Genomic DNA, 26301 nt, shown 5'->3' with positions numbered 1-26301 from the left:
TCCCAGGCGAATTTGCGTCCCTCTTTGTCCGTGCGTATTGAGACCAGTGAGAATAGTTTGTGTCTCTTGGTGGCTTGTTGCTGTTCGTGTACCCTTATTAACAGTTTTCTTCCATTTTGGCCTCTGCAATGTTTCTCACAGTTCTTGCATGGTATTTTGGATATTACATTAGTTTTATTGGTTGTGGGTATGTTTGTCAGTAGTTGTTGCAGAGTAGTTGTTGATTTGCTGATACCTGACAGGGGCCTGAGTAGTCTTGTGGTCGTTTCTGATATGCCTCTGATGTATGGTAGGGTGACTAGTATAAGATAACACAATGTGGAGATGGAGGAACGCAGCAGCCCTGGCAGCATCAGAGTAGCAGGAAAGCTGACATTTCAGGTCATGACCCTTCTTCAGAGGAAGGGTCCTAACCTGTAACGTCAGCTTTTCTGCTCTTCTGATGCTGCCTGGCCTGCTGTGCTCCTCCAGGTCTACACTGTGTTATCTCATACTCCAGCATTGGCAGTTCTTAACTATCTCCGGGTGACTAGTGTGTCTAGCCATGTTGTGGTCTATCGTGTTGGTAACAACAGACACGGATTTGACTGGGACAACACATCCATAATAGCACAAGCCAAACAGAGACATGCCAGGGAGTTCCTGGAGGCCTAGCATTCCAACCAGAAGTCCATCAACAAATGCATTGAACAGGACCTGAGAAGCAAACCACTGAAAAACAGAACCAGAAGTGACGCTGACCACCCCAGCAAGCTAAGGCATGAAAATAACAAACGGGACAGAAGATCAATGCTTCACTGGAGGCACACTGATGATGTTACCTAGCAGGTTGACAAATTGTTGCAATCCAATGCACTGGCTTGGCAAGCAAGTCTACAACTTCACTGAGATTTAGATTCCAGGCTTCCAGTTGACAGGGCCCCCGCGAGACAGTGCAAAATGATTGATGCCCTACCATGAGCTAAGAGAAAGAAAATTTTGTAATTGTATTATGGTTTGCAGCAGAGCAGGGCATCACAAATCCCTCTTTTAACTAACAAAGTAGTTTAGAAATCTGACTGTTGTGTACAAAACACAATTTGTACACAGCAAGCATCCGCAGATAGCATTCTGATAATGACTACCATTGTAGGTAACAAAAGGACAGCAAAGTGGTGCAGTAGCCAGAAGGAATAAGTTATCTTGGAAACTTCGGTTCACCCAAAAGTAGCAACAATTGTTTGGTGCCTTGTGCATGAAACTTGATGAATTGCAAATCAACATTAGGAATCCACGAGCATGATTGATCTCCATGTTCATCAGTTGGATCAAAGCTTGAGGAATATCCTGCAAATTTCTGGCAATTTCTTTGAATCGATTTCCTGATCGGGGGCACAAATTCACATCACATCTTAACTGCAGTGGAAAGAGATGATTTGTTCAAAAGATGGGCAACATTTAGTTATGGGTGAGGTGAAGAAGATAAAAATGTCCCTTCATGGTAAGGAAGAAGAAGAGGCCAATCAGTCTGTTGAGCCTGTTCCACTGTTCAGTTAGGTAATTGTGAGTGTATTCGAAAGGCATTTACACTACTTGGATCTACTTTCTTATCTAATGAAAGTATCATTCAATTTTGAAATGTCCATTTGACCATTGCCCCACAACCTTTATCTAAAATCTCCAGATTTCCACACCACTCTATGGAATGAAGTGCCTTTGACTTAACTCTGAATGGTCAAACTCCAATTTAAATGTCGAGTTTCTTCTCAATTTCTCCATCATCTGTACACAGACCTCAGCGCTTTGTGTTGGAAATTGGGGAATCCCTGAAAAACTGTAATTTCCTAGTATTTTACTGTGTTTCATATAGAGTCATAGAGTTGTACAGCACGGATATAGACCCTTCAGTCCACCTTGTCCATGCCGACCGGAAATCCTAAATTAAGCTGACCCCATTTGCCAGCTTTTGGCCCATATCCCACTGAACTCTTCCTATTCGTATACCAATCCAGATGACTTTTTAAATGTTATAATTGAACCAGCCTCCACTACTTCCTCTGGCAACTCATTTCCGTACACGTGCCACCCTCTGTGTGGAAAAAATTGCCGCTTAGGTTCCTTTTAAATCCTTCCCCTGTCACCTTTAACCCATGTCCTCTGGTTTTGGACTCTCCCACCCTGGGGAAAAGACCTTGGCTATTCACCCTATCTGTTACCCTCATGTTTTTATAAAGTGACCCCTCAGCCTCTGACACTCCAGGGAAAACAGCCCCAGCCTGTTCAGACCCTCCCTATTGCTGAAATCCTCTAACCCTGACAACATCCTTGTAATTCTTTCCTGAACACTTTTAAGTTTCACAACATCTTTCCATAGCAGTGAGACCAGAGTTCTAAAAGTGACCTAACCAATAGCCAGTACAGCTGCAACATGATCCCCCCAACTACTATAGTCAATGCACTGACCAATTAAGGCAAGCATACCAAATGGTTTCTTCACTATCTTGTCTACCTGTGATTCCACTTTCAAGGAACTATGAACCTGCACTCGAAAGTCTCTTTGTTGAACAACACTCCTCAGGACCTTACCATTAAGTGTATAAGTCCTGCTCTGATTTGCCTTTCCAAAATACAGCACTTCACATTTATCTAAATTAAACTTCTCTATCACTCCTTGGCACATTGTCCCATCTGATCAAGGACTCATTGTACTATTCTTTGCTGTTCACTACACCTCCAATTTTGGTGTTATCTGCAAACTTACTAACCATACCTCCCATGTTCTCATCCACATCATTTAACAGACATTACAATAGCAATTAACATTTTCCAAAATTCTGCATGGGAAAATGAAAGAGAAGAATTAAGAGTAACACATAAGTCACAATGCACATCGGACTAGCAGTGAAAATTAAGGTGGGCAGGGAGACAATGTTCATCTGATTTAATGCGCAACTGTCCCATGGCCATTGACCGGAACGGTTCAGGCAATTGGATGACACAGAGAAAATAACCTGGCCCCAAAAATATGATCCAAAAATAAATGTTTAGAGCAGAGGCAAATTCTCAATCAGATAGTTGTCAGAGAGCTATCTTCACCACATGGAAAATGGACCTGAGGAAGACCTGGGAAAGAGTTTCCTTACAGATCAGCTAGAGAACAGGATGCTACCCTCACAACTTCAACAAGACATTATGCACAACAACACAACAATGTGCCCTAACATCCTGTTGGTTCTCTAGTATCAGCGAACCATCCCCAAAAGTTACAATTACACACCTTCTTTATCTAATCAATGAAAGTATCAGATCCAAACTGCTGTTTCTTAACAAACGTAACTACCAGAACATTGCTACAAACTGTTGATCTTCTATATTTGGTAACTGTGATCATAGGGCGGCACGGTGGCTCAGTGGTTAGCACTGCAGCCTCACAGCGCCAAGGACCCGGGTTCAATTTCAGCCTGGGGAAACTGTCTGTGTGGAGTTTGCACATTCTCCCTGTGTCTGCGTGGGTTTCCTCCGGGTGCTCCGGTTTCCTCCCGCAGTCCAAAGATGTGCAGGCCAGGTGGATTGGCCATCCTAAATTGCCCGTAGTGTTCAGGAGTGTGTGGGTTAAAGGGGGATGGGTCTGGATGGGACTCTTCAAGGGGTGGTGTGGACTTGTTGGGCCAAAGGGCCTGTTTCCACACTGAAGGGAATCTAATCGTGAACCCCCAAAAATCAATATCTGTGGCTGCTCCCAGGCTGACATACCAAGGCAACAGCTGCTAGTGGAGGGCAATCAAATCAGTTATGGTCTTCTGGTGCAGAGACCTGTTAGAGACCACGTTGTAGATTGGCACTTTCAGAATGTTCACAATGAAGTAAGCACTAAATCTCTGGACAGCCGCTTCAGAATTTCAGTGAAGTGAGGACACTGGCTAATACCTGCTCATCGTAACATGCTGGGGAGCTGAAAACTGTGAAACCAAGAAGAACTACAGAATTGAAACTGAAAGAACTGCAGATGCTGTAAATCAGGAACAAAAGTAGAAGTTGCTGGAAAAGATCAGCAGGTCTGTCAGCATCTGTGAAGAAGAAGCAGAGTTAACATTTTGGGACTGATAAGGAAGGGTCACCGGACCTGAAACATTAACTGTGATTTTTCTTCACAGATGCTGCAAGATCCAGAGAATGTTTGATCTGAAATGTTAATGTATATTGTAAACATGAGTTGTAATGGCAAGTGCAGTCAGACACTCTTTTGGAAGAATTGCACTTTAAATAATGGTGAATTTGAGCTAGTTGTACTTTTACAAATGACTTTCAACATATAAGGACAGCTCCAAATCATCAATCATCCAGTGGTACAGCAAACTACGTGCTTTGCTTAACAAAGTCTTATGTATGGCATTGGTGTTCTGGATGCACCACCCCCCCACCCCACCGCGCCCCGAACTAACTACTGCCACTGCCAGGTCCAAGAAAATTCGATTTCACTTGGTGTGGAGTCTTCCCCCTTTCAGCAGCACTGCTGGAGTATCTCTGTAGTTGCATGAGGGGTGGTCCTATAGTCAAAGAGGAATCAGTGCAGGAACCTAGTATCTAGTGGGATACCTGTGGAGTTAATTCAACCAACATGTGAAAGAAAATCGAAATGATCTATCGAGCCACATTTCATTCTGAGATCTCATTTCTCCAGTAGAAACATCAACTAATACCCATAAGCTTCAATATCTGTGAGAACACATGTCTGACCTATAGCAATCTTGCCTCATAATATGAGCCCTTTAAACACCAGAATCTATCTTAACATTTGAATGTCCAATTTATATGTAAATATTCAGGAGCAAAGTGTTGGGATAAATTGTTATGATTTACCTTGTTCCACAGCCTGTGTTCCTAGCTCTAAACAGAAGGGCAATGAGAGTGATTTTTCCTGTCATCATCACAGTATGAAAAGCTTCACATGGTGTTTTAAAACAGTTCTTAGGGACAGAGGGGCAGAGAGGTCAAAGAATCAGGAGAAATAAAACAAAATAAATCAGAAGCAATGCTGGTTTATGGAGGAAATGTCTGACCCAAACAATTTATTGCAATCCTTTCAGGGTCTACCCCAGCTGGTTGATGGCTTGCTGTTGATTTTGACTTTCAGAACCCATTCAACAAAGTGAAAAATGTACAACCAAGTTGAAAGTTCATGGAATTAGAGAGGGACGTTGTAAATTGAGCAGTGCGTTGCTGAGGCAATGTGATGAGCAGAGTTACTGCAAGACAGAATGCTTATGATGATGCAGAATTTGCAAGTGAGTCCCGTTTCTGCCAATGGTTGTGGAGAAAATAACAAGTTGTCTCCAGATGAAGGCAAATGATCAATCAAGTTTGCAGGATGCAAGGTGTGCCCAACACCTGGATTGATTCAGGAGTGTCTCAACCGTGTGTTATTTCTGGTCACTGGGTCCACCTGGAAAGTCTATTGTGATGGTGGATGAGAGACAATACCATTGCTGAGCTATGACCAGCTTCACTCTCCCACACCAGCCCTGAGCCTCCTTTTATCCTGGCCCTCTACAATCAATTCAAATCTCAACACATCCAGCAAACTCAATTGTTCCACAGGTGAATTTAGGAGAAGTTCCTTCATCTCTTTGATCACGTGTCCCAGTATCTCATTTTAAGGCATGGTATGGATTTTTTTCTCTCTGAAAATGTGACCCTTCTACACCAGGATGAAATGTTTTGAGACTTCTTTATGCAAGAGTTGTTACTTAAATGTAAGTTGCTGTTGTTGAGAGCAGTGAGACATGGGACTCACAAAGAAGCAGTTGAAATGAAAAACAACGCAACATACGTATCTGAAATTCGGGGATTTTTGTCCCTCCCTAGTTGCCCTTGAGAAGGTGGTGATGAATTGCCTTCTGTACTGCGTACAGTTCTGGTCGCCACATCACCAAAAAGATGTGGATGCTTTGGAGAGGGTGCAGAGGAGATTCACCAGGATGTTGCCTGGTATGGAGGGTGCTAGCCCTGAAGAGAGGTTGAGTAGATGTAGGGGTCTCTGACGAAGGGTCGAGGCCCAAAACGTCAGCTTTTGTGCTCCTGAGATGCTGCTTGGCCTGCTGTGTTCATCCAGCTCCACACTTTGTTATCTTGGATTCTCCAGCATCTGCAGTTCCCATTATCACTGATACAACCTGGCTAATAATTCTGCTTTGTTTTGAGAGCACTTATAGCAAACTCCTGCTGTCCCTCCTTCAAATCAAACAGGGTTTTACTTATTGGCTTCACTTTATTAAGTAGATAGTTTTGTAAAATAGATTTTCAGCATTTTCATAAAAATGAAGAAAGCCAATGCAGATATTGTGGAACTGAAGAATTATCACTGCATCTGAAATGTTAATTCTGTTTTCTTTCTGTAGATGTTTCCAAACCTGTTGAGTTTCACCAGCAATTTCTAGTTTTTTTGTTTCAGATTTGATGTCCTTTGCATTTTGGTTACCGTTAATACAGATATGCGTAAATAAAAACTAGAAACAGGATTCTTGATTCTTCATTTGTTTTGCAGAAACAGAAAAATTAGGAGCATTTATAGGTCATTTGACCCCTCAAGACTGTTTACTGATTAATCTGCATTTCCACCAAACTCTGATAATCTCCACCCCACCCCCACCCCAATCAAGAATCTAGGCAGAATGTTGGAGATAATGGGAACTGCAGATGCTGGAGAATCTGAGATAACAAAGTGTGGAGCTGGATGAACACAGCAGGCCAAGCAGCATCTTAGGAGCACAAAAGCTGATGTTTTGGGCCTAGACCCTTCATCAGAAAAGGGGGATGGGGAGAGGATTCCGAAATAAATAGGGAGAGAGGGGGAGGTGAATCGAAGATGTATAGAGGAGAAGATAGGTGGAGAGGAGAGTATGGGTGGGGAGGTAGGGAGGGGATAGGTCAGCCTGGGGATGACCGACAGGTCAAGGGAGCAGGATGAGGTTAGTAGGTAGGAAATGGAGGTGTAGCTTGAGGTGGGAGGAGGGGATAGGTGAGAGGAAGAACAGGTTAGTGAGGCAGGGACGAGCTTGGCTAGTTTTGGGATGCAGTGGGGGGGTAGATTTTGAAGCTTGTGAAATCCGCATTGATACCATTGGGCTGCAGGGTTCCCAGCCATTCCTTAGAAACCATTTCAACTCCCCTCCCTTTCCTTAGATCCCAGTCATGAACCATTTCAACTTACCCTCCCATTCCTTAGACGACGTCCATTCTGGGCCTCCTGCAGTGCCATAATGATGCCACCCATGTAGCAGGAACAGCAACTCATATTCCACTTGGGAATCCTGCAGCCCAATGCTATCAATGTGCATTTCACAAGCTTCAAAATCTCCCCTTCCCCACTGCATCCCAAAACCAGCCCAGCTCGTCCCCGCCTCCCTAACCTGTTCTTCCTCTCACCTATCCCCTCCTCCCACCTCAAGCCGCACGTTCATTTCCTACCTACTAACCTCATGCCGCCCCCTTGACCTGTCTGTCCTCCCCAGACTGACCTATCACCTCCCTACCTATACTCTCCTCTCCACCTATCTTCTCCTCTATCCATCTTTGGTCCGCCTCCCCCTCTCTCCCTATTTATTTCAGAATCCACTCCCCATCCCCCTTTTCTGATGATGGGTCTAGGCCCGAAATGTCAGCATTTGTGCTCCCAAGATGCTGCTTGGCCTGCTGTGTTCATCCAGCTCCACACTTTGTTATCTAGGCAGAATGCCTGTGGTTTCCTCCTTCTTGACTTTTCAATTTACATTTTCAGCTCTGCAATCCTCCGATTTAAACCCCTCACGAATCCCCAATTTTCATCACTCCAATGTTGACTGTGTCGAACCCTCACCCTTAACCTCCCTTCTCAAACCTCTCAGGTATTTTTCACTCTCCTGTCTTCTTTTGAAAACATGCCTCTGTGACTCAACAACAAAAGTATTTTAATTTCTGTAGCACCTTTGATGTAGAGGACATCTCAAGGCATTTTAAAACAGTGTTATCAGACAAGATTTGGCACTGAGTCACATGAAGTGACATTAGGACAGCTGATCAAAAGCATGACCCAAAGTAAGGTTTCAAGAGAGCCCCTTCAAGGAGGTAAGTGATGCCCTAGAGGAAGTAGGAAATTCCAGAACTTGTCAAATGAAAGTTCTAATGTTGGACAGTTAAGAATGAGATGAACTAAAGGCCGGAATCAGAGAAATGGCACCAATATCTTAAAGGGATTGTAGTGTTGGAGGAGGTGGCAGAGATTGGAAGACTGAAAAACTGAAATAAAGAACGAGAATTTCAAACTGGAGGCATTGTAGGATCATGAGCTGGTGTATATCAGTGAATGCAGAGGTGAGAAGTGAGTGAGTGTTCAGACCCAGGTGATTGAGTTTCGGATGACCTCAAGGATGTGGAGGAAAGCAGGTAAGGATCTTGTCTGGAGAGTATTAGAATAGTCATGTCCGAAACTAACATTGGCACGAGTGAGGGCTTCAGCAGCTGATGAGCTGAAATTGGAAAATGTCACGTGAGTGAAAATGTCCGCTCTTTGGGATGCTTTGATAATCAAGTCACCTTTGTCGATCCTCCTATCAAAGTCAGAGATGTTCTTCAAAATATGCCCATACAGTTTAATGCCTCATAGAAAAGGGAGCGCAACCGACGGAGCTGCCCTCCCCCCAGTGCTTGCATTCACTAAAGGGGAGGATGCAACTGTAGGAATTGCATTGGCATTACAGGGTTTCATGCTACAATCCACATTGTTGGGAAATAATAACAGGCACTACTTTGAGAGTTTAAAACACCTTCCAACCACATTCCAGTCGAAGAGAAAGCGCCCCCTGGTGCTCTCCTCCCTCTGCAGGAAAGCCAGAAGCTTCGGAGGAGCTGTCCCCCAGTTTCGGTGCTGGAACGGCCGGAAGGTGTGGGAATTCAGGAAAAAAAAACACAAGAGAATTCGGTATCAGAAGAAAAAAAGAGAAAAATGTCGCCGTTCCCTTCTTAGCCCAGGGTTGGCGTCAGCGGTTGAACCTTCATAACTTGTACCCGACATTGAGAAGATTTTTTTTTCGAAAAGCATCTGTACACATCCACTGACTGATGATGGTTGCCGCTTCTGGAATTTAATGCGGGCTTGGCAATCTCATGCTTGGGATCGCACCGTGTAAATGCCTTAAATGCCCACTGTAGGGGCACCCGGGATTGCCAATGTGATGCATCTAAACAAGAGGCATATCAGTGCTGTACGATGGGTAATAAGCAGACGATATTTACTGATGAACAACTAGACGCCTATCAGGTAAGAGGGTGAGAAGGCTGGGGTGTGGGAAGGAATGACCCGTGTGGGGGTAAATGCCACTGAAGCTCTTAATGAAACTACCCACCCCCACCCCACCAGTGATACTAACAAGAGTAAAGCTCTTCTTAAAAAATAAACTAAGTAGCGACGCATCCCTGTTCATTTGCAGCCAAAATATTTCCTCTCCAAGTAGCGAGTGTTGTGTCTGATGTGAATGTTGTTGATCATCCGTCATCAACATATTTACTCGTTTCTTTCTTTCGTCGTCAACCCAGAAAACAATACACAATCTGAAATTCACCACTTCCACCAAAGTTGTAAACCAGGGAGATTGAAAAATGGTCAGAAATGAACATAAACTTTCCCTGCTCCAAGCTTTTTAAAAAAATCTTTGTGTGCTTTAAAAAAACTCTCCAGATTTCAACGCCTAAAACCAGAAAATGCTTTTCTCTCTCTCTGATTATGGTAATCCTCAAAAATCGCCTAGCCTGCCTAACTGAACAGATCCCAGCGGCCAAGCAAGGGGGATCTTCAGTCAAACGTGGGGCTGATTTATTTTTGGGAGAGATTGTGTTGGGTAAGGGAGGGAATTGGATTGGTACCAGGGACAAGGCAAATGAAACTTGGCATTAACACTAAAAGCCAAATGAAGCCGAGTTCAGTGAGTGCGGAGTGGAAGGTTGTATCTGTGAATGGTTTCGAGACAAAGCTGCATTAAGCCGCATCCTGCTCCTGCTCGGGGGATATTTCGCCTCACTATTGCCTGGCACAAACAATCAGCTCTTGACAGATTCCTCCACCCGCAACCTCGTTCCCTGTCTTAGAGGCACGGGAATGAAGGGAAGAAACAAACTCATTAATTACAAAAGAGTCATGAATGAACCCAATTCACCCATCAGAATAAACAGATAATATTTCACAGGACTGTTACGAGCTCGAACTGGTATCAGCGCAGCCAGCTAAGAACTGCAAAACTCCGATAGAACGTGATTAGCGATGCTGCAAAATGTAAGATTGCAGTGAAACGGCATGTCAGCAGATCCCCATCAGTTAGCTGCACATGATCCATGAGCCATTAATGACAATATAGTCCTGAAACTCCTCTCAGGGCGATCGCAAATCAGCTCCAGCGGCTGTCGTTTATCCTGCAGTAGATTTTCCATGGTGTGGTGGTAGCTGCGTTCTCAGTTATTTGTCCTCTTCCACTCCTCGCCATTTCTAAGCTATGAGGATGGCGTTCAAGTCACAGTACAAAGTCACCAGGGCAATTGGCAAGAGAAATGCAATCTTTTGGTTGGAGTAGTTAAACCAACTTTTCTCTCTGAGGTGTCTGTAAAAGTTCCTAAGGTGTCTTCTCCAAGAAAGCAGGGGATTTCTCTCCCGCTACTCCAATGATTCCTGACCCAACATTTGTCCCGCAATTCTCAGCATCACTGGAGTAGATTCAATGCTTATTATTGAGTAGCTCCTTGTGGGATCTTGCTTTAGGAAAATTGGCTACGTCACAACGGTGTTTACACTTCAAAACATATTTTATTGTCTGTAAAACACCTAGGAACGTCTCGAGGTGACAATATACAAATGCAAGTCTTTAATTTTTGCAATTACATTCCTAAGTTTCCAGTCCTGTTTCTTTTGGTACTCATTCACAGGACGAGGGCTTCACTGACCAGGCAGGATTTATTTGCCTATCCCTAATTGTTCAGAGTCCACCACCTTACTGTGGGTCTGGAGTCACATGTAGGCCAGTCTAGGCAGTTTCCTTCCCGAAAGGACATTAGTGAACCAGATGCCTTTTTCTGACAATCAGCTCATGGTCATCATTAGATTCTTAATCCCAGATATTTTATTGAATTTAAATTCCACCATCTGCCATGGCAGGATTCAAACCCAGGTCCACAGAGCTTTACCTGGGTCACTGAATTAGCAGTCCAGCAATAATTCCACTAGGCCACTACCTACCCAATAAGTCTCAGTTTAGCTTAGTTTCAGTGAAGAAATATTACAAGAATATCAAATGGCTCTTTAAATCAAATGCTAAATGCTAATAGTTTTATGATTTCAGTGTAAAAATTAGGTTGTGTCTCCTGATTATTATTCCATATCATTTGCAGTAGAAGATTTACAAGATCCTGTGATTAATCTTGCACCCTGGGGACTTTGTATAATTAAATATAATCCAAGATAATGTTTCAAGATGGAAATGTGCTAACAGGGAGGATATAACTCTCAGTGTCAAAATTCATCTTTAATCATGGCATCATGTAATATTTACAATACAAAAGTGAACCTTCAGCCCATTGAGGTGGCACCAGATTACTACAAGATCCATTTCGCTGTACCTGTTGCCCTGCGTTTACCTCTCAGTTTCACTGATCAAATGTCTTTTTGAAAAATACAATTGAATCTGCTTCAACCACACTCTTGAGCAGTGCATTCCTACCATTCATTATGTAAGGAAAAGATTCCTCAAGTCACCTCTGCTTTTGACAAATTGTTTTAATTTGTGTCCACTGAATCTTGACCCTTCCACTGATGGAAATATTGCCCATTGACCCCTAACCCTGAACACTTCTATTGCCCATCTTCTCTAATTTACTCTCCTGAATGTTTTCTGCACTCTCTCTAATACCGTAAGATCCTTGCCAAAATGTTGCATCAGAAATGGCTAGCACGAGGGGTCATAGTTTTAAGCTGGTTGGTGGAAAGTATAGAGGGGATGTCAGAGGCAGGTTCTTTACGCAGAGAGTTGTGAGAGCATGGAATGCGTTGCCAGCAGCAGTTGTGGAAGCAAGGTCATTGGGGTCATTTAAGAGACTGCTGGACATGTATATGGTCACAGAAATTTGAGGGTGCATACATGAGGATCAATGGTCGGCACAACATTGTGGGCTGAAGGGCCTGTTCTGTGCTGTACTGTTCTATGTTCTATGTTCTATGTTCTATGTTCTAAAACTGGACATGGTGATCCAGTTGAGGAGGAGCTAGTGCCATAATGTTCTTGCCCTTGTACTTTATTTCCCTATTGATAAATACCAGGATGCTGTATGTTATTAATCTTTCCCTCAAACTATTCTGCCACTTCAATGATTAATGCCCATCTACATCCAGTTCCTCTTCTCTCTACACCTTTTTTAGAGTTGTATCCTTTAGTTTATCACTTCTCTCTGGCAACTTTTCCTATGAAAGTGAATTACATCACACTTCTCTGCATTAAATGGCAACTGTTACTTGTTTGCCAATTCCACCAATCTGTCTGAGTCCTTTTAATTCTTCTTCATCTCACGTTGCAAATTTTGTGTTTACTGCATATTTTGATGTTACAGTTTGTACACTCAAGTCATATGCTCATTGCTCATTGTGGTTTACTGCACAGCAGGAGGCCATTCATCCCATTATGCCCATGAGGTCAACAATAATCTGACTATTCAATCTCATTTTCCAGCTCTTGGTCCATGGTCCTGGAGGCTATGGCAACAGAAGTGGATAAATAAATACTACTTAAATATTATAAGAGTTTCTGATTCATCCACCGTCTCAGCATTCCAGACCCCTGCCAATCACTGTGAAATGAGTCCTCCCTAACTTTCCTCTTAAACTTACATCTTTCCTTAAATCCATGCCTATGTTTAAATCTATCAAGTCAAGGTTATTGATCAAAGCCAAGCAGTGGTTCTAATGTAACATAACAAAGTGCGGAGCTGGATGAGCACAGCAGGCCAAGCAGCATCTTAGGAGCACAAAAGCTGATGTTTCAGGCCTAGGCCCTTCTTCTGACAAAGGATCTAGGCCCAAAACGTCAGCCTTTGTGCTCTTAAGATGCTGCTTGGCCTGCTGTGTTCATCCAGCTCTACACTTTGTTATTTCGGATTTTCCAGCATCTGCAGTTCCCATTACCGGTGGTTCTAATGTTGATCTCTGAGCAAGTCCACGATAAATCTTCCTCTAGTTTAAGAAACTCAGTGAACTTCACATCATCTTGTTACTGTCCTTTTTATTCCACAGACTCAAATTTGTCCCTCATCAAAGCTGTTTTGGAAATCCATGTACACCACATCTATTGAAGTACTCTCATCAATCCTTCACCAACAAAGCCAATATAATTCAGTCAACTTCACTTACCTGGAACAAAACCATGTTGGTTTTCCTTAATTAATCCATGTTTGTCTGAATGGCCATTATTATATTCCTGAAATATTATTTCTAAAAGTTTCACACTGTGGTAATCAAAGTGGAGTCTGGAATTGTTGGCCTCATTTTATGAACAAGGTCCTTTGCCACCTATATTTAAGCAGAATTGGTATATCATGATGAAAGTTCTGTAATTTTCCTTGGAATTCTCAAACTACCTCAGCAGGTCCTGGTGACTTATTAACTTTAAGTACAGACAGTCTTTTTACTATCTCCTCTTTATCAATTTTTAGTCCAGCTAATGTGTAAAAGATTCCCTCTTTCACCATGACATCAGATGGGCCTTCTGTTTTGATAAAAGCAGATGTAAAATATTTAATTAGTTTGTCAGCTAAACTCCCGATGCATTATTTCCCTTCTTGGCTCTGGCTTTTAAAGATATTTGTTCATGGATGCTGGTGAGACCAACATTTGTTATCAATCCCAACTTGCCCAGAAGCCTAATTCTGTGGATCTGGAGTTAAGCTGTAGGCCAGACCAGGTAAGAATGGCAAATTTCCTTCCCTGAACAATGTTAATGAACTAAATGGGTTTTTTGTTTCTGAAAATAGACACCATTCAGCTAGCTTTTTAATTCCGGATTTTATTTGAATTCAAGTTTCACCATCTGACTAGGATTCAAACCCATATCATCAGAGCTTTAGCCTAGGCCTCTGGATTACTAGTCCATTAACAATACCACTAGGCCATCATTTACCTGGTCTGACCTAGACTCCTCCCCTACTCTTTTACTACTTATATGTCTTTGGAAGGCATTCGGATTCCCTTTTATTAAGTTCAGCAGAGATGTGGTAGGGAGAATAGGCAGATTACATTATTTGGAAAGTGAGTTTAGGTAGGGTAAATAAACAGGGAATCTTGTAGCATGAATACACTAATCAAATGTTGTGCCTCGAGTTATCAATGGCACAGAATAACAAACTAAGCAGTAAATTTTATTTTTAGAGATAATAGGGAAGTTATGCAAAATCTGTGCATTGGGCCAGGCCTTAGAATCCTGTTTCAGAGGTAATAGGAACTGCAGATACTGGAGAATCTGAGATGACAAGGTGTAGAGCTGGGTGAATACAGCAGGCCAAGCAGCATCAGAGGAGCAGGAAAGCTGATGTTTTGGGCGTAGACTAGTTTTCAAACCCTTCTGAAGAAGGGTCCAGACCTGAAACATCAGTTTTCCTGCTCCTCTGATGCTGCTTGGCCTGCTGTGTTCATCCAGCTCTACACCTTGTTATCTCTGGATCTTTCTTTTCCCTGGTTATGATAAGAACTTGCCCAGTTGTGTATATAAAGGTTTGTTTTATCTTCCCTTTTGTGCAATAAAAGAACATTGAGAGCCAGTTGTGAATTTGTTCAGTAACTAACCAGCGCTGTAACCAATTGCAAAATATAAAACTGATTGTCTATCAAACTAGGTTTCACTCCGGGTCTGACCTGTCCAGTATTCCCAGAAATTGTGATCATAACAGTACAGGCAGGCCCTGGGATGTGAACAGAGTCTGTTTGCAAGTCAATTTGTATGCAAATAATGCAGTACAAAGTAAAACAGTTGTTTGTTAGTACAGAAAATGTTCTTATGTCAGATCCTTAAAATTACAGCCTTGTACCCAATCACATTGATAAGTTGGACGTTTGTAAACCAGGGAGTCCCTGTATACCAATACAAAAATAATTGACAATCTGGATACCTTCTCTCCTGAAGAAATTAGGCCTGAGTGGTGACACAGAAGAGGTCTTTAAAATGATGAAAAGTTTTCACGAATGTTTTCTTGTGTACAGAACCAGAGGCTATTAATATAAGACAGTCGTCAGAAATACACAGGAAATTCAGAATTAAGTTCTTCACCAAAAGAATAGTGAGAATGTAGCACTTACTACTGTGAAGTGAATAGTATCAATTCATTTATGAGGGATCCAGGCACGCATATGAGTGCATAACAGGTTTGGGCAGCCTCCAGGCCAACAGAGCTTGAAAGAAGCTCTGAAACCAATAGTAGGTTTAGGTGAAGAAAATGAGAGGGAACTTAAGTGTAACATAAATACCATCATTAACTATTTGGGCCAAATGGCCTGTTTCTGTGTTATATGTCCTAGGTAACCCTGTATAAGATGCCAACTTCTTCTTAGACTCTGTCTTTCTTTCCTTTATTTTAGTTTTTTTTTCACCTTTCCTCTGAACTTTCTATATTCAGTCTTCTTTTAAATGAATTATCCACCTGATATATGTTGTACACTCCTTTTCTCTGCTTCATATTAATCCATATCACATTTATTACCTAGGGAGCTCAAGCATCTGTTACATTACCTTTCCACCTCAAAGTAAAGAAAGCACCTCAACTGTACCCACACCACCTGTTCTTATTGTCCTGAAATAGTCATGCCTGATTCCAGTGTACACAATATACCCAACGTACTCCTCTAGATTTCTCCTTCTCTTTTTCCATAACCAGCCTAAACTATGATACTATGATTCCTTGTCTTCTAAAAGTTCCTCTACTGAACCTTAATATGCTTGGCCCACTGCATTCCCAAAAAATGCCTCCTACATAAGTGAGTTGAACACATTGATCTGCAAACTTCCTGAAAATATTGCAAAACATCTCCCTTTCTGCCCTGTGTGCTATTCCAGTTGATGCTAGGATAATTAGAATCCCCCATTATCACTACTTTCTAGTTTTTGCAACTCTCATATTTCCCAGAAACGTTCCCCCTTGATAGCTTTCCCTCTTTTAGAATGTACCCAGAAGTGTAATGTTATCTCATTTGTTTTTAATAAAACGTGACTCCTGACAAGCACCATTAGATGACAATGGGTTCCCTTTATCCCATGCAGACAAACTGTCATTTTCAGAATAATCTCAGCTCACACATAATAGTGTGGATGTGATGGGGCGAATGGCCTGCTTCCAAACTGTACGTATTCAATTAAATATCTTAATTCACAGTATTCATGATCTGGATTATTGCCCTGATAAGGTGATGAAAACAGATTTATTTAAATCATTTTGACAGGAAGTTGAGCAGGGGTTTGAGCTCAGCTTGACTATTCTTTCAAAGAGCCAGCTCTGTCAGCTGATGTTAAGTATAACCCAAGAAAATTGCTAGGAAACAAAATGGTGGGAACTCAGAAAAAATGTTTTGGCTTCGACTGTTTATTGTTTGATCCAAACGAATCATGCCAATGAATGCACACAAATTATCGGATCCTAAGAGGGTGAGTTTCATCAGGACTAGTGGCTGCTGATATGAGAAAGTATGAAAGGTGGAGGAAGCTAGGGTCAAGTTCAGCTAGAGAGGATTACATGCAGGCAAGGAAGGAGCTCAAAAATGGTCTGAGGAGAGCCAGGAGGGGGCACGAGAAAGGCTTGGCAGAAGGAATCCGGGAAAACACAAAGGCATTTTACACTTATGTGAGGAATAAGAGAATGGTCAAAGAAAGAGTAGGGCCGATCAGGGATAGCATAGGGAACTTGTGTGTGGAGCCTGAGGAGGTAGGGGAAGCCCTAAATGAGTTTTTTGCTTCTGTCTTTACGAAAGAAACGAACTGTGTAGTGAATGAAACCTTTGAAGAGCAGGTGTGCATGCTGGAATGGATAGAGATAGAGGAAGCTGATGTACTGAAAATTTTGTCAAACATTAAGATTGACAAGTCGCCAGGCCCGGATCAGATTTGTCCTCGGCTGCTTTGGGAAGCGAGAAATGCAATTGCTTCGCCACTTGCGAAGATCTTTGCATCCTCGCTCTCCACTGGAGTCGTACCTGAGGACTGGAGAGAGGCAAATGTAATTCCTCTCTTCAAGAAAGGAAATAGGGAAATCCCCGGCAATTATAGACCGGTAAGTCTCACGTCTGTCGTCTGCAAGGTGTTAGAAAGGATTCTGAGGGATAAGATTTATGACCATCTGGAAGAGCATGGCTTGATCAAATACAGTCAACACGGCTTTGTGAGGGGTAGGTCATGCCTTACAAACCTTATCGAGTTTTTTGAGGATGTGACTAGAAAGGTTGATGAGGGTCGAGCTGTGGATGTGGTGTATATGGACTTCAGTAAGGCATTTGATAAGGTTCCCCATGGAAGGCTCATTCAGAAGGTCAGGAGGAATGGGATACAGGGGAACTTAGCTGCTTGGATACAGAATTGGCTGGCCAACAGAAGACAGCGAGTGGTAGTAGAAGGAAAATATTCTGCCTGGAAGTCAGTGGTGAGTGGGGTTCCACAGGGCTCTGTCCTTGGGCCTCTACTGTTTGTAATTTTTATTAATGACTTGGACGAGGGAATTGAAGGATGGGTCAGCAAGTTTGCAGACGACACAAAGGTCGGAGGTGTCGTTGACAGTGTAGAGGGCTGTTGTAGGCTGCAGCGGGACATTGACAGGATGCAGAGATGGGCTGAGAGGTGGCAGATGGAGTTCAACCTGGATAAATGCGAGGTGATGCATTTTGGAAGGTCGAATTTGAAAGCTGAGTACAGGATTAAGGATAGGATTCTTGGCAGCGTGGAGGAACAGAGGGATCTTGGTGTGCAGATACATAGATCCCTTAAAATGGCCACCCAAGTGGACAGGGTTGTTAAGAAAGCATATGGTGTTTTGGCTTTCATTAACAGGGGGATTGAGTTTAAGAGTCGTGAGATCTTGTTGCAGCTCTATAAAACTTTGGTTAGACCGCACTTGGAATACTGCGTCCAGTTCTGGGCGCCCTATTATAGGAAAGATGTGGATGCTTTGGAGAGGGTTCAGAGGAGGTTTACCAGGATGCTGCCTGGACTGGAGGGCTTATCTTATGAAGAGAGGTTGACTGAGCTCGGTCTCTTTTCATTGGAGAAAAGGAGGAGGAGAGGGGACCTAATTGAGGTATACAAGATAATGAGAGGCATAGATAGAGTCGATAGCCAGAGACTATTTCCCAGGGCAGAAATGGCTAGCACGAGGGGTCATAGTTTTAAGCTGGTTGGTGGAAAGTATAGAGGGGATGTCAGAGGCGGGTTCTTTACACAGAGAGTTGTGAGAGCATGGAATGCGTTGCCAGCAGCAGTTGTGGAAGCAAGGTCATTGGGGTCATTTAAGAGACTGCTGGACATGCATATGGTCACAGAAATTTGAGGGTGCATACATGAGGATCAATGGTCGGCACAACATTGTGGGCTGAAGGGCCTGTTCTGTGCTGTACTGTTCTATGTTCTATGTTCTATGTTCTATGATGAGAAGTACAATTGAAATCCTGGTGTATAATTACAAACTCTAACCTGTTTACTCATAACTTTGTAGTAATATGGAAACTTAGAAGTATAGGAACATTTGTCCTTCGACTCTGCACCATCATTCAATATGATTATGGCTGATCATGCAATTTCAGTATCCCACTCCTGCTTTCTCTCCATATCTATTGATCCCTTTAGCTGCAAGGGCCACATCCAGCTCCTCTTGAACATGTCTAACGAAGTGGCCCCGACAGCTTTCTATAGTAGAGAATTCCACAGGTTCACAATTCTCTAGGTGAAGAAAATCTTCCTTATCTCAATTCTGAATGGCTTACCCATTTTTTAAGAGTGTGACCCCTAGTTCTGGACTTCCCCAACGACGGAAGCACTCTTCCCACATTTAGCCTGTCCAGACCAATCAGGATTTTACATGCTTCAATGAGATGCCTTCCCTGCACTCAATCTTCTAAATTCCAATGAGTACAAGCCCTATTGATCCATATGCCAGCCCTGCAATCTCCGGAATTAGTCTGGTGAACCTTCACTGGACTCCTTCAATAGCAAGAATGTCATTCCTAAGACTAGAAGAACACAATGCTCAAGGTATGGCCTCACCAAGGCCCTGTATAACTGCAGCAAGACATTCTTATCTGATACTCAAATACTCTTGCTATGAAGGGCAGCATGAGCTTTCCTCACCACCTGCTGCACCAACATGCTAGCCTGCAGCAACTGTTCCATCATGACACCCAGGTCTCATTACAGCTCACCTTTTCCTACACTGCCACCATTCAGATAATAATCTATCTTCCTGTTTTTGCTATCAAAGTGGATACCCTCACATTTAGCCACATTTGCCAAGCATTTGCCCACTCATGCAGTCTGTCTAAGTCCTCCTGCAGCCTCTTAACATCCTCCTTACAGCACACACTGCCACCTGGCTTAGTGTCATTTGGAGGATATTGCATTCAATTCCTTAATCCAAATTGTTAATGTATATTGTGAGCAGCTGAGGTCCCAGCATTGAACACTGCGGTACCCCACTCATTACTGCCCACCACTCCCTCTCTGAAAAGGACTCATTTATTCCAACTCTCTGGAATTTAAAGTGCGCTTTCATAATTATTTATATTTTAATTATTCATATATTTGGAACTTAAAACAGCTGCTACAATGTTATAAGAACTGTGGGAGCATCAGCAAGATAGGGAGTTATGCTGATGTGATGCCAATAGAATAATAGGGTAACACACTGTGGAGCTGGATGAACACAGCAGGCCAAGCAGCATCTCAGGAGCACAAAAGCTTACATTCTGGGCCTAGACCCTTCATCAGAGAGGGGGATGGGGAGAGGATTCTTAAATAAATAGGGAGAGAGGGGTAGGCGGATTGAAGATGGATAGAGGAGAAGATAGGTGGAGAGGAGAGTATGGGTCGGGAGCTGGCGGGGGGATAGGTCAGTCCAGGGAAGACGGACAGGTCAAGGAGGCAGGATGAGGTTAGTGGGTGGGAAATGGAGGAGCGGCTTGAGGAGGGAGGAGGGGATAGGTGAGAGGAAGAACAGGTTAGGGAGGTGGGGACGAGATGGGCTGGTTTTGGGAAGCAGTGGGCGGAGGGGAGATTTTGAAGCTTGTGAAATGCACATTGATACCACTGGGCTGCAGGGTTCCCAAGCGGAATATGAGTTGCTGTTCCTGCAACCTACGGGTGACATCATTATGGCACTGCAGGAGGCCCAGGATGGACATGTTGTCTGAGGAATGGGAGGGGGAGTTGAAATGGTTCATGACTGGGAGGTGCAGTTGTTTACTGCGAACCGAGCATAGATGTTCTGGAAAGCGGTCCACCAGCCTCCGCTTGATTTCCCCAATGTAGAGGAAGCCACACTGTGTACAGCGGATGCAGTATTCCACATTGGCGGATGTGCAGGTGAACATCTGCTTGATGTGGAAAGTCATCTTGGGGCCTGGGATGGGGGTGAGGGAGGAGGTGTAGGGGCAGGTGTAGCACTTCCTGCGGGTTGCAGGGGAAAGTGCCAGGTATGGTGGGGTTGGAGGGGAGTGTGGAGCGGACAAGGGAGTCGCGGAGAGAGTGGTCTCTCTGGAAGGCAGACAAGGGTGGGGATGGAAAAATGTCTTTGGTGGTTGGGTTGGATTGTAGATGGTGGAAGTGTCGGAGGATGATGCGTTGTATCCAAAGATTGGTGGGGTGGAATGTGAGGACGAGGGAGATTCTCTTTTGGAGGTTATTGCGAGGGCAGGGTATAAGGGATGAGTTGCGGGAAATGCGGGAGACTTGGTCGAGGGCATTCTCGGCCACTGCGGGGCGGGGGGGGGATGTTGTGGCCCTTGAAGAATGAGGACATGGGGGATGTACGGGAGTGAAATGCCTCATCCTGGGAGCAGATGCAGCGGAGGCGAAGGAATTGGGAATAGGGGATGGAATTTTTGCAGGAAGGTGAGTGGGGGGAGGTGTATTCCAGGCAGCTGTGAGAGTCAGTGGGTTTGAAATGAACATCGGTTTCTAGGTGGTTGCCTGCGATGGAGACTGAGAGGTCCAGGAAGGTGAGGGATGTGTTGGAGATGGTCCAGGTGAACTTGAATTTGGGGTGGAAGGTGTTGGTGAAATGGATGAACTGTTCGAGCTCCTCTTGGGAGCAAGAGGCGGCGCCAATACAGTCATCAATGTAACGGAGGAAGAGGTGGGGTTTTGGGCCAGTGTAGGTGCGGAAGAGGGACTGTTCCATGTAACGTACAAAGAGGCAGGCATAGCTTGGGCCCATGCGGGTACCCATGACCACCCCCTTAGTCTGTAGGAAGTGGGAGGAATCGAAAGAGAGGTTGTTTAGGGTGAGGACAAGTTCGGCAAGGCAGATGAGGGTGTCGGTGGAGGTGGACTGATCGGGTCTGCGGGACAGGAAGAAGAGGAGGGCCTTGAGGCCATCTGCATGGGGAATGCAGGTGTATAGGGACTGGATGTCCATGATGAAAATGAGGTGTTGGGGACTGAGGAATTGGAAGTTCTGGAGGAGGTGGAGGATGTGGGTGGTGTCACGGACGTAGTTAGGTAGTTCCTGGACCAAGGGGGAGAAAATGGAATCCAGACTGGTGGAGATGAATTCGGTGGGGCAGGAGCAGGTGGAGACATTAGGTTGACCAGGGCAGGCGGGTTGTGGATTTTGCGAAGGAGATAGAAGCGGCCATGTGGGGTTGGGGAACAATGAGGTTGGAGGCTGTGGATGAGATGTTACCTGAGTTGATGAGGTCATGGATGGTTTGGGAGATGATGGTTTAGTGCTTGGGGGTGGGGTCATGATCAAGAAGACAGTAGGAGGAGGTGTCGGGAAGTTGGCATCTGGCCTCAGCAATGTAAAAGTCAGTGTGCCATACTACAACTGCACCTCCCTTGTCTGCGGGTTTGATGGTGAGGTTAGGATTGGAGCAGAGGGAGTGGAGGGCTGCCCCTTCTGCGGGGGAGAGGTTGGAGTGGGTGAGAGGGGTGGAGAGGTTGAGGCGGTTAATGTCTCAATGGCAGTTGTAGATGAAGAGGTCGAGGGAGGGTAGGAGGCCTGGGGGTGGTGTCCAGGAGGAGGATTTGTGTTGGAGGCGGGAGAAGGGTTTTTCCCGGTCCCCAACACCTCATTTTCACCATGGACGTCCAGTTCATGGAGCAGAAATAGGTTGATCTGATAATCCTCAACTCCACTTTCATGCCTCATCCTTACTGATTTAAAAACCTGTCTATCTGAGCCTTGAGTATACTTAATAACCCAGCATCAACAGCCCGCAGTGAAAGAATTCCACAGCCTCACTACCATCTTGAGAGAAGAAACTCCTCCTCATCTCTGTCTTAAATGGGCATTCTCTTACTCTGAGAATATACTGTCTGGTCTTGACTCTCCTGCTAGGAGAAACAACCTCTCTGCATTGACCCTGTCAGGCATCTGAGAATTTTGTATGTTTCAATAAGGTTGCCTGTCATTCTTCTAAATTCCAATGAGTGCAGGCCCAACATACGTACCCTCTCCTCATAAGATAGTCCTCCCAAACCCAAGTATCAGCCCAGTGAATCTTCTGTGGACTGTCTCCAAAGCTAGTATATCTTTCCTTCTAAAAGCGGAACGAAAATCTTCATCATGTTCCACCTGTGGTCTGACTAGTGTCTTGTATAGTTTTAGCAAGACTTTCCTTTTCTTACATTCCATTCAGGCCAACAATCCATTCACTGAGACACTGGTAGGTTTTCCAAAGAGGCTGCCCTTTAAATCTCTGCTTGGGGTCCAACAAGTGCATTTTACCAGTGGTGGCCATTTACTACAGCACTGCTGGTGCTATTATCCAGTTGACAATGTGGCAAAGGTCACCCCTGTGTCTTTGATGTCATTTCTCTGCCCCCCACCCCACACTCTGGTTGCCTATCAGGCCACAATTGAATTGAGCCCATTTTCAGGGTGCCCTCTCCTTTCTGTGCCACCTGAAATTGTTGGCCCAATCAGAGAGCCTCCTAATAAGGAAGGGTGATGGCCGAGCGGTATTATTGCTGGGCTGTTAATCAAGAGACCCACGTAATGTTCAGGGGAATCGGGTTCAAATCCTGCCATGGCAGATGGTGGAGTTTGAATTCAGTAAAAATCTGGAATTACGACTCTAATGACCATGAATTGATTTTTAGGGGCAGGAGCTGCCCAGCAGGTTCACTAATACTCATTAGGGAAGGAAACTGCTGTTCTCACCTGCTGTGGTCTATATGTGACTCCAGACCCTTAGCAATGTGGTTGACAGTTAGGATTGGGAAAAAATGCTGGTCTAGCCAGCGTTGCCCTCATCCTGTGAATGAATTTTTAAAAAAAACTCAGCAGCCATATCAGCGCCATTACTAGGACTGACCATTGCCGGAATTTCAGGACAAAGGAAAGGGTGCCTCGCTGTCAAAGGGCCCTTTAAGAGAAGTAAAATTTAAGGTCTGGAGTCTGATGGGCGGCCAAGGCACTCAGAGGGTTTGAGGGGAGTTTGGGGCATCATCCAAGGCATGTCCATATGTGGGCCAGCAAATCATGGAATCCTTGCAATGGGGAAGCAGGCCATTTGGCCCATTGAGTCTACACCAACCTTCAGAGAGCATCCCACCCTGTAACCATCATTTTCTCATGGCTAACCCACCTAGTCTCTGCATCCCTGGACACTATAGCATAGCAAATCCACCTAACCTGCACATATTTGGCCTGTGGGAAGAAACCAGAGGACCCAGAGGAAACTCACACAGACACAAGGAGAATGTGCAAACTCCACACAGGCAGCCATCCTAGGATAGAATAGAACCCAGGACTCTAATGCTGTGAGGCAGCAGTGCTGATCACTGAGCCACTGTGCTACCAGTAGAAGGAAGGGCCTCCCCATCTCAGAGAGGCAGCCTTACCTAATGGTGGTACACACAGGTGGGTGTTTGCACCAAGCCTTATTGGCCACTTATTTGTCTCAGTTGGTGTCCCAGTGGATAATTACGCCAGTGAGTTTTCCACCACTGGTTACATGCTGAGGCTACAGGAAGATTTTTGTGCATGCCTCCCTACCCTTACCATAGCCATTCTCCCAGTGCTTGCACTTCCCAGATGGTGTCCAGAGAGTTGTGAGAATTCAGCCCTGTTCTGCACTTCCTGTACTTGTAAATAGTTTATTTTTAGAATCATTATAAGTTGAAGAGCTTTCCCCATCACAGGTCCTTAACATCTTATGCTGAATGTGCACAACAGAAGGTTTAATGAGTTGGAAATTTTCTTTAAGCTATCTTGTATAGGTTCTAAGTACCTGACATGGGTTTGCTGCTTATCTGAGTTCCTCCTACTCCAGATTCTTCTTCCTAGGTTGTTCTTGCTGCTTTACACCCCACTCTCCCATGACTACACTTGGGTCCACTCTGATTAAATTGGGTCAAAATTTGGGCGCAACTTGACATTGGCAGAGTGGGTGCATTTTATGCTCCGTCACACTTAAAACCTATCTCTTTGACCCACTTTCATATTAATATCTACTGACGACAAATTGAAACAAATCTTTGAAGTACCATACCACGTTTCTATCTTACTAAAAGCACTGTATAAGTGCAGTCATCTAAAAACAAAGGGAGGCAGATGCTGAAATCCGAAAAAGAAACAGCAAGTGCTGGAAAAACTCAGCAAGTCTGTGTGCATCTGTACATCCGTATCTGTCTGTGTGCATCTGTACCAAGCTGGCTGGTTGTAGTTCAAACATTTTGTCACCACGCTGGGTAACATCATCAGTGTGGCCTTTGATGAAGCAATGTTGTTCTACTCTGCTTAGCATTTATATGATCTGGTCTGTTGATGTGTATTATGTCATTTCTGGTTCTTTTTTAGAAGGGTTTGTGTATTTGGTCTAATTACACATGTTTATTGATTGCAGGATGGAGCACCAGGCCTCTAGAAATTCCCATATGTGTCTATGGTTGGCTTGAGCTAGGATTGTCACATTGTCCCAGTTAAATTGATGGCCTTCGTTGTCCGAGCATATTGAAATGTTCATTGTGTTGTTTTGCTGCTAGCTGGTGTTCGTGTATCCTGATGGCTCATTTCCTTCCTGTCTGGCTGATGTAATGTTTTTGGCAGTCCTTGCACAGTATTTTGTACACTATGTTGGTCCTGCATACTGTGGATATAGGGTGAGTGCTTGTCATAGTGTGGCTGTGGATTTGTGTACTATCCTGATTCCTAGTGGCCATAGGAGTCTTACCATCAGTTCCGATAAATTCTTGATATATGATAGTGTGGCCAGTGTGCTAGGGCATATTGTGTTCTCTTGGTGTTGACTATCTATTAAGCATCTGTAGATGAAGTTGGTGGGCTATCCACTGATAGTGAAGACCTTGTATAGGTGCTCCTCCTTCTTCTTGCAAAGTTCTGGTGGATTGCAGCCTATTTGAATAGTGCCCTTACATAGCTTTATTTGTGGACATTGGAATGATTGCTGTAGAAATTGATGGCTTGGCCAATATGGATTCCCTTCCTGCATACTGTCATTTGGAGTTCCCCATTCATCATTCGTTCTACCCTGAAGTCGAGGAACAGAAGTCGATTGTTGTTTTCCTTTTCTCTTGTGAATTTGATCCTGGTGGTTGATGAGGTGGTGTGGCTCTTCTAACTTAGTGCACTTAATGATGACAAATCTGTCGTCCATGTATCATATCCACATTTCTGGCTGTGTGCAGGGGAGGATCGTGTGTTTCAATCTTTGCATGACTGCCTGTGCAATATGTCCTGAGATGGGTGACCCCATAGGTGTGCCATTAATCTGTTTGTATACTTGACCGTTAAAGGTGAAGTGTGTGGTGAAGCATAGGTTCAGTAGTCTGAGTATGTTGTCCTTGCTGATGGAGCTGTTGGTCAGCATTTCTGTTTTCTCTGGTAATGTGTGCGGTGTTTCTTTGGCTAATGGGATGTCAATGGACGTGAATAGCGCTGTAACGTCAAAGGATACTGTATGATGCTTTATGCCTCTGGGTTGCTAGTATCAGTGCAATGCCTGATAAATACTATTACTGTTAAGTACTAATAAACTTTGAAGGAGTCTTTGTGTTTCTTATGAGTTCCACTAAAGATAGAAGCCAATTTGAAAGCTCATCTTTCTTT

The 26301-nt window shown here is 44.0% G+C and overlaps 1 protein-coding gene across 1 annotated transcript in view; it reads left to right on the top strand.

The window, feature by feature from the left end:
- The first annotated feature begins 8849 nt into the window (after window positions 1-8849).
- Window positions 8850-26301, top strand: part of cib2 (calcium and integrin binding family member 2) — a 147649-nt gene continuing 130197 nt past the window's right edge. The window contains exon 1 of the mRNA XM_048520771.1: window positions 8850-9274. Coding sequence (XP_048376728.1) covers window positions 9224-9274 — 51 coding nt within the window. The 5' untranslated portion in view covers window positions 8850-9223. The remainder of the gene's footprint in view (window positions 9275-26301) is intronic.

Source organism: Stegostoma tigrinum, chromosome 36 (assembly GCF_030684315.1).
Source record: "Stegostoma tigrinum isolate sSteTig4 chromosome 36, sSteTig4.hap1, whole genome shotgun sequence".
NCBI classification, from domain to species: Eukaryota; Metazoa; Chordata; class Chondrichthyes; order Orectolobiformes; family Stegostomatidae; genus Stegostoma; species Stegostoma tigrinum.
Note: the sequence above shows the minus strand (reverse complement) of the source record. Positions and strands in the feature narration are given on the sequence as shown.